General features: G+C 36.8%; 1 protein-coding gene across 13 annotated transcripts; it reads left to right on the forward strand.

The window, feature by feature from the left end:
* The first annotated feature begins 570 nt into the window (after window positions 1-570).
* Window positions 571-14757, forward strand: incenp (inner centromere protein). Of its 13 annotated transcripts, none has more exons than XM_059536920.1 (21): window positions 571-671; window positions 1500-1649; window positions 2032-2139; window positions 2677-3263; window positions 3454-3505; window positions 3622-3718; window positions 4269-4398; window positions 4499-4526; window positions 4614-4701; window positions 4928-5065; window positions 5200-5217; window positions 6420-6529; window positions 6661-6784; window positions 7371-7493; window positions 8452-8633; window positions 8716-8815; window positions 9020-9112; window positions 13360-13446; window positions 13553-13645; window positions 13881-14028; window positions 14144-14757. In XM_059536920.1, the coding sequence occupies exons 2-21, from the start codon at window positions 1510-1512 to the stop codon at window positions 14326-14328; spliced, it is 2631 nt and encodes an 876-aa protein (XP_059392903.1). In that variant the 5' UTR covers window positions 571-671; window positions 1500-1509; the 3' UTR covers window positions 14329-14757. The 13 variants fall into 13 exon arrangements, with proteins under 13 accessions (XP_059392903.1, XP_059392911.1, XP_059392902.1 ...); XM_059536928.1 differs by lacking the exon at window positions 1500-1649 and adding an exon at window positions 779-804 and having other exon boundaries at window positions 572-671; XM_059536919.1 differs by having other exon boundaries at window positions 634-804.
* Window positions 14758-15921: the final 1164 nt, after the last annotated feature.

Consider the following 15921-nt stretch of genomic DNA (forward strand, 5'->3'; position numbering starts at 1 on the left):
GTGATCAGATTAACAATTAACAATGATAGTCAACGTGGCGAGTTTACAAACTCACCTACACTGTCGTTTCAGTATGGTGCGTCTATTTTTGGATTTCAAACGAAAAATAAAACACGAAAGTATTACCAATAATGCTCGTTATCGAGTAAGACACATAGAGGAGCCGTGTTTACCACGCTAGCAAGCTAGCTGCATCTGTTACCATGGTAACAGTGTGAAGCTCCTATTTAATCCTAATAATTAATTTTTTGTACTACATACAAAACGGTGTAGAAATTTCAAGAACTATTCTATATACATTTTAACTCTGTCGTCATTTAGTTTTATGTTTAATAAATTGAACGACACTGATATCAAAGCGCGGAACTCGTTACGTTTTGCTCTGTTTTCACACGGAATGTCAAACAGGCCGACGTCACGATGGAGGCGGGGACTTCACCGCTCTCTGCCTGCATTGGACGGTTTGAATCAATGACAGGCATGCGTATCATCCAATGAGAGCACAGCTCGAATTCCTCTTGATTGTGATTGGATAAATTTGCATTGACAGACAGCAGTACTGTCTAATTGCATGCACTGATTATAAGGTCCCGCCCAGAATCGGCGGTTCGTAGTCATTATTTGTCAGAGCAGAATTTTAAACCGTTTGAGCGGGTGGCAGGAAAACAAGAGTGAGTGGAGCCGAAGTATTTTGTCATGTTAAATTAACATCCAATGTTTATTAACATAATAGAAGCCAGGATTATAACTTTGGATCATCAAATCTTTGTTTTTGCAGCGCTATCGTGCATACAGGCTAAAGAGGTAACGTTGGATGCCGTTACTGTGCTGCTGGTTAGATTAACGTTAGCTAGGTTCGTTAAGGATTCGTAAAAAGGTCAGAAATAAACTCACATTTTAGTTATTCCTATGCTATTTTGTGTAAATGTAATATACTTACGCCATAAAGGTAACAGCTGAAACGTAATATATAACGTTATTAGTTTATCTTATTCAAGCATGTGCATCTGCGGCTGTGTCTGGACTGCGATCGGAATAAGGATTTCATTTATAAAAGCAGAATTAGATTAAATGTTTTTACACGTGTCTGTAAAAATGTTAGATCATAACGTTAAATGTTTAGTAACGTTACGAAGTAATCTAACGTTTCCTGGATCATAAATCAGTGAAATAGTTTTCCATTGTCTGGAAAAACGCCGTTGAAATTCTCGATTTCTTTGTTGTAAGATAATCGATGTCATATAAAGCGTTTTCAATGCTAGATCTGGAAGCAAATGAGATGCATGTAATTATAAACGAGTGTGGGCCTTTTCCTCTTTGTTGTCAAGTTTGCCACGACAAAGCAATTGCATGACAACTTGGGAATAATGCCCAGTGGTCATAGCGTAAAGTTATTTGTGACCATTTGCATGCAAATCGATTTTATCCCCTGAAATGCCAATGTTTGCAGATTGTCTTTATTCGTCAGTATTCCCAGAGCTTTCCTTGTGTGTTTCCAGGGACGCCACCATGAGTTCCTTGCCGGAGACCACGCGCTCCCTCATGGAGGTTTTTAATGGAAAACTGCAGAGTTTTACTAATGAAATCGACAGTGTCCACATGGTGTGGCTGGAGGAGATCCAGCAGGAAGCGTATCGCATGTTTTCGAGGTGAGAGACACTGTAAATGTAAGGTGGAGTATGTTACACACTTAATACTGTTGACACATCGTCACTAGTGGCTTGTCACTTTTTGTGTAAAAGCCTTTTTCCATGAAGAATGTTTTATTAGACTGTGCTGGGTTTAACACTGTGTGAGAACTTTTTTAAAAAGAAATTATTATTCGGTTCACTCTTTTGAAGAGTTTTAACAAAATTGAGTCAAATTCAGTTTGCGTTTTCAGCAAAAATTAATTGTAAATGCCTGAATTAGGCAATACATTTTTCTTGTCATGAATATAACCACAGAAGCTGGCATGGCTTTGAAAACAAAGAAGCAAACTATTCAGGTTATTAGACATGCTCATAAAGAACACGTTTTGTTGTGCTGTAGTGACTTCAGCACCGAGCCAGAACTCATGCCAAAGACTCCATCACAGAAAAAGACAAACCGCAGGAAGAGAGTGTCGATGGAGCTCAACGAGTCTCGCTGCAAAAGACGGTAAAGGATTTTACAGTCTTTGTTAATTTGCTTGGTACAGAAACATTTTACAGTTGATATTCATTTTATCTGTTGATATTCATATTTCATTAGACTGAGTTATTTGTTTTGTTTCGATTTCTACAATCTAGATGGTTTTATAAAGATATCCTGTGGTCCTGTAGGGCTACAATGTTTATTTTTTTTAAAAAGTAATTTTAAATAAGTTTCTGGATAAATTGTAATTTTAAACCACTGTAGATTTCCTGTGTCTGTTTTACTATTAAAAAAAACTGTGTGTGTATGTATGCATATGTGTGTGTGTGTGTGTGTGTGTTTGTGTATGTGTATATATATATATATATATATATATGTGTATATACATATATAAATATATATACATATGCAAATGCATGCAGACCTATGTTCTCATAGCTCAACAGTGAAACATGGTGCCAGCACTGTGAAGGTCATGGGTTTGATTCCCGAAATGCAAACTCAAATTAGCAGGTTTTTTTCCCTTGTACAATGTAGTATGATGTCATTGTCTCTCTGTAGTTTCTCCAAGGGTAAACGCAGCAACCTGCGTCGCTCGTCAGTCCAGATGACCCTGACCACCCTCTCTGAGCTAGTTACGACACACGTGCCGACAGACAGCTCTGAGAGCCTGATGGAGGAACCTTCTCGTCGCACACGTCGCAACAAAACCACTGCCCCGGCTGAAACCGAACCTGTCAAGCGTAGCACCCGTAACAAAGGCACCAAAGCTAAGGAGGTGGAAGAAGTGTCAGAGAGCGTTCCAGATGTGAATGAAGCCATTGAGGTGCAGGATTCTGGCTCCAATCAGGATCAGATCCTGGTGTCTGAAGCCGTGGTGAAGATTCCCTCCTCAGAGCGTCTGAGTGCAGATTTGCTGCTGAATGCTGGTGTGTCTCCGGGCCGATCCGCTAATAAAATCCCCATCGCTGCATTTGGGTTGCAGACGACACCTCAGGGATCAGCTCGGCGCTCGCTGGTGGTACGCCGTTCTCTGGTGGGCCTCAGGCAGAGCATGACCCAGGAAGCTGTTCGCAGGGCATCTCGGCGCTCTTTCCTGAAGAAGAAAGCCAGACTGGGAACCTCGACTTGCAGCAGCTCTGTCAGCGGTGAGACACTTACATTTACAGTCACCGCTACAAAACTATCATATCATTTAGAGTCGCCAACTACAGTTGCAATGGTTCGAGGTCGGTTTGAATGCCTTTAATAGGATTTATCGATTTATCATTTGTGCCGTTTAAAGTGATTACATTTCTTTGTTAGCTTTGTCACTTATATCTCCATTGCTCTTTCCAGAAGATATCTGTATGGATATTGAAACTGAGGAAATGGAGAACAAAGAAGAACAGTGAGTGCTTTTACTTTCTGTTTCAGTTGTTGAATTGTTTCTTCTGGGATTCAAAACCATAACCTTTCAGTTAACAGTCGAGATCTTTTAAACACTGTTTCACTGTTCTGTTTTAGGGTTGATGCACCGCAAATGGTCACTGAACCAGCTACTGAAACTAAACCTGAACCAGCTACTGAAACCAAACCTGAACCAGAAATAGTCCAAACTGAGGTGAGAAGAACTTTCTGCTGTGGTTTTTATTTACCTTTGATAAAAAAAAAGACACGAGCAAGATTTAAGGCCCATTCACAGCAAGGACAATAACCAGAAGGATAAAGTTTGATACATTTTTCTAAATTTAAGAAGATCACAACAGAGCTGTTACGATGATGTTATGGAGGAACAATATAATAGATCACTTTTCGAACAAGTTTTTGCCGCTGATGAATTACACAAACCTTGACAGCAATCCGATGGACTGGATGAACATTAGATCAGATCTCTGTGTGTATCACTGGCCGATTTCAGAGTGCTTGTGTATACAAAAATCTCACTGGATTAATTCGATTAATGGAAAATGAGTTTTGTAAAAGGATACTTCCTACTAACACATTAAAGCAAATGTTGAAATAACTGGTGAAAATAGTAATGGCCTTGAACTCTTGCACAGTACTCTATATAGTTCTAAGTGTGAACAGGCCATAAGCAAACACAGTTGGTATGATGTTAGAAACTATTTTATTGCAATTTGTAAATAACTGATGGCTGGATGATTTCGTAGGAACTTGAACCCAAAAAGACTGAAGAAATGGAATCTAAGGTAAAAGACACACTTCCAGAAGAGATTGCTGAATCTAGCACCACTGAGAATTGTCGCTTCACACGATCCATGGCCCGCACTTCAGAAACTGGTACATGTCTAACAGATCTGCTGATATTGAAAATGGAGCATGTAATTGGGTTGACAAATAAGGTTTTGATATTCATTTACTTATTTTCCTGTAGAAACAGATGGAGCAGAATCCAAAGGAGATGACAGGTGAGCTCACTGCTAATTTGTTTTCCTCATTATAGTTGGTGGATTTATGCCGAGTGTTTTCTAATAGTCTTTGTGCTTTTCCATCAGGCATACGCGTTCAGGCTCAAAGCGTCATGCAGCTCAGGAAAGCACCACACCCAAGAAGAAACAATCCCCTCCGAAGAAGTGCCTCACGGTATGTGTATCTGACCCACTGTAATGCTGATCATCCACCAAAACTAATCCATTATGAAGCCACAACAGTCTTTTGATTCTTGTTGAGAGGAAAAGCGTATTTGTGGTTATCTGTGGGGTTTTTTGCATTATGTAAAAAGGATTTTTAAAGATTTCTTGACAATGATTAGCGAGTCTTGGATTGGACCAGACAATCCATTATGTGTCCATTTGTTGTGTCCCTGTAGAGTACTGCTCCACACATGCGATCGTTCTTGCAAACGGTGCAGAAGAACCAGATGCTTATGATGACGCCTGGGTCTCTGGGCCGCAGCACCATCATAAAATCCTTCATCAAACAATCTGCCACCAAAACTGACACCAAGGTGAGCAGGGATATTTCTGTATTTCAGAGTAGTCTAATATGTTTTGTTTGCATTGACTATAAATATTTGCTAATGTGCTTCTCCAAGTAGAAGTTATTTAGTTGGTAATTGTACTTCCTGTCTTTCCCCCTCAGTTGGGCTCTGGCTCTGTGGTGAGTATAAACAGTGAATCAAGACTGAGGTCATTTCCATTTCAGTCACAACTATTTCAAAAGTGGCCATTTGGTTGTACTGTTCAAAAGTTTGGGGTTGGTAAGATGGTTTTTAAAGAAATGAATGCTTTTATTCAGCAAGTTTCTATTAAATTGATAAAAAAATGAAAGTGAAGACCTTTATAAATAATTCAAACCTTTTTATTTTAAATGAATGCTGTTCTTTTGAACTTTATTAATCTTAAGAGTCCTGAGAAAATGGGGCTAAACTTACTTTAGCCTATATATAAAAAATAAGAAACATAGAACGTTTATTAGCAAAAAGAGTAAGAAAGCTTGGAGGCACAGCATACACCTAGATGTCAAATAGAGTTACACAAAGTTTAAATAAAATAAAAATCAGCAGTCACTGTGGAACCAATTCAATAAGAAACTAATGTTTTAAAAAAACTTCCAACATCACCTTAGACGGCAAAAGTCAACAGGCTTTTAAAAATCCAAAATAACTTTTTCATTTCATATCTCAATCATCCACCATGGTCTTCTTGTCTGACTCGCCTCACTTTTCTTGTCAGTGAGCTCGACTCAATTTCCTCACTGGATAAATTAAATCTGATCTGTGATGCAACTGTCGTTTAGCTTAATTGTAGTGTCTGTTCTTTTACTGAAATTATTTTTATTACTGTAAAAAAAATCTTTCCTTGCCCAACTGGTGTTGCAGTGTTGCAGCACAGTCTATCGCGGCAAGCCTATCTTACGGTATTGCAGTTTTTACTTTATTTTTGATCAAATAAATGCAGCCTTTGTGTGAATATAAGAGAAAAAACTAAATATACTGATCCCAAGCATTTGAACAAGAGTGAAACTCGTACTGAAATTCATTTAATAGGCACTTTGTCACAAAGCTGAAATGACACCGTACCATTCGCAATTTGTCCGATTAACCTCGTCATTCAGGTGGTGTGTGTCTTTGTGGTTGGGGAAGTTCACATTCACCCATTTTTGTGTCTGAGACATAAGCAAGAAATCTGTCTCTTTTTATCCATGTTTCTCACGTAAAGCAAAAATCCATGTCCTTATGTTGTTTAACTCTAGCTTCCATCATCCTTGTTTGAAACCTCAGTCACTCACTTAATTGCTTTAGGTTTTTTTTTTTTTTTTTTTTTTAAATGAATACTCTAAAATTACCACTTTTCCTCCAGGAGCGAGAACGGCAGAAATGGGACGCCTTGAACAAGAAAATAGAACAAGAGAATGAACGAAAGAAAAAGATTGAGGAGGAGAGACGAAAGAAACAGGAAGAAATGAAAAGGTGGGAGAAGGTGCTTTTTCTGTGTGTGTTTGCCGTTGATCGATTTTGTACTATTGAATGAATCGTAATTATTAATCTAGATTGAGTGTGAATGCAAATCAGGACTCAAAAGTGAATTCTGTCTGCTTTAGGAAGCGGGACGAACGTTTGAAGCGGGTTGTTGAGGCTCGAGTGAAAGGTGAAAAGGAGAAGGAGCAGGAAAAGAAAAAGAAGATTGAGGAAAAGATGGCACAGCTGGAGAAGAAAAATGATATGGTACTTAAGCAACCCTCCGAGTAAATCACTCACATATACAGCTTAATCATCACTCTCTGAGACCAAATGATGTCTGATATTAGCAAAGGCTGAAAGTGATTTGGAGGCTAAGTATACATTTTTGCATATTTTTCCAGACTGAGCGCTTCAGAGTTTCACTCATCCGTCAAGCAATCTGTGCTTTTTTTTCAGTTCAACTGAAAGTTTGCGCAGTGCACCTGTATTTGACGTACTGTAAACTCTAGTGTAAAGGCGCACGACTCTCCATTGCTTTGGTGAGAGCAGAAAGAGCGAGAGAGTCTTGCATGCATTCAGAATTGACATGCTACTGGTGAACGATATTCTTTGCTGTATGTCCCTGTCAAAATAACAGCGTTCCTTTTTGGAATTCTTCAGCTTTTAAGAACTGCCAGGTTCTCTGGTAGTAGGCGGAACTAATACAACGCAAACGAGTTTCATTGGCTGGCGCTCACCTATTATCATCCCTGTTTTGATTTCAGCAAATCAATTCTATGGAATGTAGACACAGTGATTAGTATTCATCAAATCTCTATTGTGTCTGTTTCTCTCTCTCTCTTTCTTTCAGCTGCGTGTTGAGCGGTTGGCTGAGGAGAAAGCCAAGAAGAAGGTGGCCACTAAAAGACAGGAAGAGCTGGATCTCCGCAAGAAACAGGAGGAGACAGCCAGACAAAAGAAACTTCAGCAAGTTGTAAGTCAACCTCAGCAATCAAAGTGGAGAGTCAATGTGTAGGTGATAGATGACCTCAAATAATGGAAGTTTACTTTTCAAACAAATTGTGTATTTATTCTTCTGCAACAACTTTCCTTTTCGAACCAATACCAAATTGATTTTTATATATATAGATTTACATTTCTTATGCTCATCAACGCTGCATTTATTTTATCTACTATATAGTGAACAGTTATATTCTGAAATATTACAATTGAAAATTATTTTCTGTTTGAATATATTTTTCGTTTGATGGACAGCTGAATTTTCAGTGTCATTATTCCAGTCTTTAATGTCACATAATCCATTAGAAATCATCATATGATGTTGATTTGCTGCTCAAGAAACCTTTATTACCGTATTATAAAAGTTGAAAACAGTTGTGCTGCGTCAACATTATTTTAAGTTTCTGTGTTTTTCAGTCTTTGAATAGAAATTTTAAAAGAAAAATTTATTAGAAATGGAAATGTTACTATGATTATATAAATGTTTTACGGTCACATTGGATAAATTTTGTGCATATATATATAATATAATATATATATATATATATATATATATATATATATATATATATATATATATATATATATATATTATACCGTAATTCCTCAAATAAAAACCGGTAGTCAAATAAACGCCGGTAGTCAAATAAACGCCGGCCTCTTATAGTGGCTGGGGGCGTGGTCAACACGGACAAATAAAGGCCGGGGGAAAATTTATGCAGCAGAGCCAGATAATGAACGTACACGCCCACTGCCGGAGCGTTTCTCGTTCTGAAGTCAAGAACCGGTTGCATCGGTTTTCGGATCACAAGTACACTGAACCGAGAAACGTTTCTGTCTGATTATTATTTTTTATTATTATTTGTACTGATCCCAAACTTAACCAAAAGTTAATTGTAGTTAACCATTTATATACTTGTCTTTTTCTTCAGGAGGAAGAGGAGAGGCGGCACCAGGAGATGCTGGCCAAACGCAAGGCTGAAGAGGAGCGAGAGAGAGCCCGCAAACTGGCCGAGGCCACACGTGCTCTGGAGCTGAAGAGGGAACAAGAGCGGGAGAAAGAGAGGGAGCGCGAACGAGAGCGGGAAAGAGAAAGACAGGCGGCAGCTGAAAAGTTGGTGGTCATTTGTCGTGCACTTGGTTGAAATGAAAGCATGGCATTCAGAGTTACTAAATACACACTTGTGTCTTTGCAGAGAAAGACTAGAGAGAGAGAAGGCTATTGCTCTTCAGAAGGAACTGGAGAGAGCAGCCAGAGAGAAAGAGAGGATGGAGATGGAGGAGAAGAGGAAAATGGTAAGGATTTTGTTTGTTGTTCTAATGACTCTTGTTATTTTTTGTCATAAAATATGCAACAAGATGTGTAGATGGTTAGTTTTTCTATTTCTATCATGTGGAATGCCACTGGGCCAAAATCAAGCCACTGGTCCCACCCCCCTGCTTAGGACACTTGTGTTAACATTCCCATAATCTCATCAAATTAGTTTGTTCCCTTAACAGGAAGAGCATCGGAAGGCTGAAGAGGAGAGGGAAGCCCAACAGAAACGTGCGGCTGCAGCCTCCGCCCCGGCGCCCCCTACAGTTACAGCACAGGTAACTACCAACACCTAAAGTCAATTACCCTTGTTTTTTAGTATTTATTATATCCTCAGATCCACCTTTTTCCTTAACGTGGAAGTAAGCCTATGGGTGAGGGTTCTGGATCATTAACCGCTATACGTAAATGACAAAAATAACAAATGTATCTGTTTGCACCACAAACCAGTGTGTTCATAATTAAGATAATACACTAAAATAATATGGCAAGACGCCAATTTTCAATATTAAGCAGCAAAACAAACTGTTTTGTACAGTTAAAAATAGCTGGACGTGGATGAGACTGGAAGCTAGACCCATAGAAAGGCAAGAAAAAGGTGGATAGTATTTAGTCATTTTGAGTTGGCTTTTACATGCATTTACATGATTGTACATTTGTCCTTTTTATAAGTTAAAGAGTGTGTGTGATTTCTATATATTTTTTTTTTTTTACTTTTTTCCATTTAATTTAGTAACTTATTTGAATGTAGTAATTTTACCACTTCAACTAACTTCATTCAGTTAGTGGCTAATTCACAATCTCATTTTACTTTTAAGTTATTCGTGTAATTTATATTTTGTTTAGATTTTTACCTGACAATATCCAAATAAAACTAAATTTAATTTGTGTACATTGGGCAAATTATTTACAAAGAAGGGTATGTAACTTTTATGATAGGTTTATTTTAACGGATAGCAACAGAATACAGACCAGAAAGAAAGAAAAAACCACATTAAAGGTTGGAGATTGATTTGATGCCCTACCAACCAGCGAGAATTCTGGCTCCCACTTATTGGTTCTGTGCCCATGTGGAACACAGATCAGTCACTTTAAGAAGTTACTCCTTACTGCCTCGTGGGGTAAGGATGATCATGAGAAAGATGAGGGATCAGACCAGAACTACACAGGAGGAGCTTGGTAATGATCTTAAGGCAGTTGGGACCATAGTCACCAAGCAAAACATTGGTAACACACTACACCGCAATGGACTGAAATCCTGTAGCTCACGCAAGGTCCCCCTGCTCAAGAAGTCACATGTACAGGCCCGTTTAAAGTTTCCAAAGAACATACAAATGATTTATAGAAAGTTTGGGAGAAAGTGCTGCAGTCAGATGAGACCAAAATTGAGCTCTTTGGCATTAACTTGACTCGCTGTGTTTAGAGGGAGAGAAATACTGATAGTAACCCCAAGAACACCATCCTTACAGTCAAGCATGGAGGTGGACACATTATGTTTTGAAGCTTTCTGCTAAGTGTACAAGACGACTTCACCGCATTGAGGGGCAAATGGACATGTACTGTCAAATTTAGGAGAACCACCACCACCTCTCAGCCAGAACACTGAAGATGGGTCATGGATGGGTCTGTCAGCATGACGATCAGAGGTGGAAAGAGTACAAAAATATTCTACTCAAGTAAAAGTACCATTACATTAATGAAATTTTACTTAAGTACAAGTAAAAGTACCAGTCTAAAAAATCAACTCAAGTAAAAGTAAAAAGTAGCTCATTTAAAATTTACTCGGAGTAAAAATTACTTAGTTACATTTTAACAGTGGGAGGGAGTCAAAATGGGACAGGCCAAGGGTGTCAAACTCAGTTCCTGGAGGGCCACAGTCCTGCACAGTTTAGATATAACCCTAATTAAACAGACCTGATCCAGCTAATCTAATCATTTAGGTTTATTTGAAAACTACATGATATGTGTGCTGGAGCAGGGTTAGAACTAAACTCTGCAGGGCTACGGCCCTCCAGGAACTGAGTTTAACACCCCTGGGATAGGTATATTAACCTCAAACTAGTTGTTTTTAATTAAAGGAATCAGTTATTTAGAATAATAAAACATTTGGGCTGTTACCAGGCAAATCATTATCAACAAACTCATCTTTTCAATACAGAGGAAATGCAAAAGCTTCATCGGACGTGGCATTTAGATGTATTTACACACTGTTTAGTGCAGGACAAGAATGCATTTAACCTGCAGTTACCAATGCATGAATAATGTTTTGATATGCCAGACATAAAATGTTGAATACTCATTTGAAATTATAAAAACTTAATTATAAAAAAAAAAAAAAATCAAAAGATACTTTAAATGTGAAATTAAAATGGCCAGTATGTGTCAGCAAGTCACTGTTAATAAGTGAGTCATTGCGATTGAACCAAATCATTTAAACGGTTGATTCATTCAGAAACGAAACACTGTCATGTTGCTCAGAGATGCAAAATTTTGCTTTGGTGGCTGTGTTTGGAATAAATTTTTGTTGTAGAAATAGAGCAAAAACCGGCAATATGGTGTCTAAAACGCAAGTCTCTTAGTTTGCTGTCCTGTTGTAAAAAAAAAAAATATATATATATATATATATAAATATATATATATAAATATAAATATATATTTAATAAATATAAATATAAATATATATATATATATATATATATCATTGGCGGCTGCTGGTCTTTCAAAGAGGGGAAGCTCATTTTCGGCCTACATTATAACCCTCTGATGGTCTTCATTTGTAATGACACTCGGGGTCTTTTTGACCTCAGACAATAACATTTCATTTTGTAATAGTAAAATATTTAAATTTTTTACAAATATAATTTTACTCTGTTCAATTATGTTTTTACTAAACTTTGTACAGTTTTTGGAGGATTTAAATCTTTTACATTTCTATAAATAAATAAATATTTATTTAAATAGGCTTTTTTTTTTTTACAAAAAAAGAAAAAAGCATTTCAGGTAAAATTCACTTCATAAAAGACCCAGATTTCTAACTTTCATACATGGGGATACCATGGATAATTTTATAAGGTTTAATGTAAGATTTTTGCCCATTTTTGGGGAAATTCAGTTTAAAAATGGTAATAAATCACTTTAACCACTAGATGGCTATAGTGTGTGTGTGTGTGTGCGTGCGCGCGCACATTTTCAATCTTAGTTACCAATTCAATTTTGTGGTGGTTCTGCATTTTACAAATATCAAGAAATATTGCCGCAGTTTGTCTTTCGAATACACTTGAGAAATCCGCGATCATGGGACTGAGCGTGAAACAGCTTCACCGACTTCTTATGGTGCAGACCGCTGTCAGTCAAAAGGAGATCGACAGATCCTCCAATCATCACGCGGAAGCCCAGTCCTCATTCACCTCCAGAGACGCTGAGCGTCCGTGGGCGGGACATAATCGCAGCATTTATCCAATGACCGTCTAGCTTCGGAGCACAGAAAAAAACTGTTCAAAGAAAGCCCCATTGAAGTCGCTCGGCTTCTTTAGGGAAATGCACTGTGACGCTGCGGGAATGTATGAGAAGAAAATCGAGTCAGCCGACTTGTAGCTGATTAACACAATACATAATACACAATAGTACATATTTGACCGTTGTTTTTTTTTTTTTACATTACGTGGGGTTGATGTCTTGTCGAGATTTTATAAACTGCTAGTTTGGTCTCCCTAGGCAAGCACAGCATACACAGCATAATAGAGTATAAATATGGGCAGGGGTTCACTTCATTTCCTTCAAGTTCAACTTCAGAATATGACGGGGTTTCGTTTTCAGCGGTGTCTGCACCACTAACGCCTGTTTTGTCCGTCTGCATCTGTCTTGTGATTTTAGCGCCAGTTTGCCCTCCTGCCCATTATTTACTGACATAGCTTCCAGGGAGCGATTTTTTTTTACTCAGTAATTAATGTGTTTTAAAATGTAGCGAAGTACAATACTTCAAACTAAATATACTTAAGTAAAAGTAAAATTACAGATTAAAAAAAATACTTAAAAAAGTAGAAGTACACAAAAAAGCTACTCAATTACAGTAACGCGAGTAAATGTAATTCGTTACTTTCCACCTCTGATGACGATGACCCAAACCATACCACCAAGGCAACAAAGGAGTGGCTCAAGAAGAACCTTTTTGTACTGTTTTTGGTTGATATTCTCTCTGTACATTTAAAATAATCCTACCATACAAATTACATACCCTTCTTTTTTTTGTAAGTGGGCAAACTTATAAAATATGCAGGGGATCAAATAAATATTTTCCCCACTGTATGTTTATGTGTTTGTGTGTGTGTGTGTATACACAAACAAACACACACACACACACACCATCAATAAGCATGTCAAATATGCTTGTGTAGATTTTTTGTTTGTGTGTATATATTATGAATCACTTCTCCTTTTTTATTCTTATTCTTATTGTTCATACATGCATTTTATTTATAAGTTACATTTGGTACTTTGCAAATCCATTTGAATTTTTTATTAACAGATCTCTGCCGCAAAAACACAAGCAGCTAACATGCACAACACAACTATAACTAAAAGTTCAGCTTTAAAAAAGACCGTAGATATTGAGGTAAATGCCTGTGCTTTATTTTTATTTTATTTTTTGTACTAAATGCAAAGCATTTAATAAATATGCATCTAGTAGATATTTACTAAAACTCTTATTCCATCCACAGAACTCTGTTCTAAGTACTCCAGTTGGGAAAGGAACTGCTCACAATAAGACCGTAGATCTCGGACCTGGACTCAACGTGACTGTGGACATTGAGGTGAGGTCACGGCAACGATTGTGTCTTTTTCCACCGCTGAAGGAGGGAATGTGTCACATTACATTACTAAGCACAGAATAGTTCCCAGAGAAGCAAAGCGATGAAGACTAAAATTTCCAGTTTGATTTTTTTTTTCCTTGTAATCTAGGCAGAGTTCTTATAACTTGAGGCACAAAACATCTTGATGTATGTAACAGCTGATTTCTCACCCCATCTCTTGTTTTATACTTTGCAGCAATCTCCACAATCATACCAGATCACCCCAAAGGGCCAGAAAGTGAATGTTTTAGTGAATCCTGAAGATTATGGCATGGACCAGAACAGCGACGACTCAACAGATGATGAATCTGCACCCAGGAAACCCATCCCGTCCTGGGCTGAGGGTATGTTTATATGAAGTTGCAGTTTACTTTGTTCAATCTGGACTGTCATAACTCTGTTCATATGTTTATTTGAAAGTATTTACTGTATTCCTCTATTGTGACGTGTTTTTTGCAGGTATGCAATTGCAGCAAGCCGTCATGAAGCAATATTACAATCCACTAGATCTCCATTCATATTTTGGAGAACCTGAACCTCCCAAACTGGAGGCGATCTTCAGGCGGACTAAACCTCGCTTCTTTAAACGCACTAGCTCTGCTGTCTGGCATTCTCCACCACGTTTGGGAAATCTGGGCAATTGATAAGCAGATGTATATATTTTTTCTTTTCCTATTTTTTTTTTTTTTTTTTGTCGTCGATTTTATGTTTTCTTTTTTACTTTGAGCTCACTTTAATAAAGCTTTTAAAAGTCTGTATGTAAGTAGGTTAGACTGGAGAAGAAAAAGAGCAGAATGTGTTATTTAGATTACACAAAAGATGATGCCCATTCTCAGTTTCCTGCTGCTGAGGGCTCATGTTTATTTTCCTGCTTTTAAAAAAGAAAAAATGGGACTACCTTGTCACAAATGTATTTAAATATAGTGTTAAATGTTATAAATTTGAAGTGTACACGGGAGCTGCTACAAATGGGATGGAAAGATAGAAAATCTGGGGATGTTGTCTGTCTACAAAATTCACTTCACAGAGTGTCAGATTTACTCTGGACTGTTAATAAAAGGTATCATTTCAAAGTGTGTGTTTGTGTGCGTGATTTGAAAAGTCAGAAAACATGTTTGTCAAAAAAAAAAAAAAACGAGGGAAAATTATAAATTAAAATGCTATCATGTTCTTATGTATTTGTTCATTTGTGTATCAGTGCTATTTGAGTTTGCTGTAATTTAGGGCACAATCCAAACGAATCAAAAATAAAAAGAAATCATGGTGTATTTCTAATCAGATGGTAAAAAGCAATACATTAATTTTCTGATATCTATAATAGGTTTTGCCTATTTAGCGTTAAATTATCCAATAAAGACATCCTACACACACACACTTTTAATATCAGCACAATTCGTCGAATTGCTAATCATGGTGGAAACATGCTAGCAACTTGCTAATCATGCTAATGACATGCTTGTTATGATACTAATATGTAGTGACATGATAATCATGCTGGGAACACATTAACAACATGATAGTAGCTTGGTAATCATGCTAGCAACATGCTAGTATAACATTTTCTTATCTATTTATCTATTTTTCTGATTACTGAAACTACTTTAAATTAGTTAAAACGGAAAACCCTCAAACTTTAAGCTTTTAAAACAATTTCAAGCTTTCTGGCTAGGCTTTTTAAGCCAACTTAAAGTTTGTCCACAAACTTAACTATCTAGTTATTATTTGTAATTGTCCAGCAGTTATATATATATATATATATATATATATATATATATATATATATATATATATATATATTTCTAAGCCAATTAAAAGCTAGAAATTAGAGAAAAATGTATGTTGCCTACACTACCAGTCAAAAGTTTTTGAACGGTAAGTTTTTGAATGTTTTTTAAAGAAGTCTCTTCTGTTCACCAAGCCTGCATTTATTTGATCCAAAGTAAAGTAAGCAAAAAAATAACATTGTGAAAATGTGATATGTGAAAAACATATGTGAAATATTTTTACTAGCATATTTAAAATAATTGGTTTCTATTTGAATACATTTCAAAATGTAATTAAAAAAAAAATCTTTGCTAAATAAAAGTATTCATTTCTATAGCCTAATTTATTTTCCAAAAAATATAAATTAAAATTATACTGACTCTAAGCTTTTGAATGATATACTGTATAATGTTGCAAAAGCTTTTTATTTAACATAAATGCTGATCTTTGGATCCTTCTATTAATCAAAGAAT

This window comes from Carassius carassius, chromosome 43 (genome assembly GCF_963082965.1).
Source record: "Carassius carassius chromosome 43, fCarCar2.1, whole genome shotgun sequence".
Classification (NCBI taxonomy): domain Eukaryota; kingdom Metazoa; phylum Chordata; class Actinopteri; order Cypriniformes; family Cyprinidae; genus Carassius; species Carassius carassius.

Bases quoted from the DNA above. Each gene is read 5' to 3' on its own strand.
- incenp (XM_059536920.1), top strand. From the start codon at position 1,510: ATGAGTTCCTTGCCGGAGACCACGCGCTCCCTCATGGAGGTTTTTAAT. The intron at 4,527-4,613 runs GTGAGCTCACTG...CTTTTCCATCAG, and splicing joins GAATCCAAAGGAGATGACAG to GCATACGCGTTCAGGCTCAA. The intron at 13,447-13,552 runs GTAAATGCCTGT...TTCCATCCACAG, and splicing joins AAAAGACCGTAGATATTGAG to AACTCTGTTCTAAGTACTCC.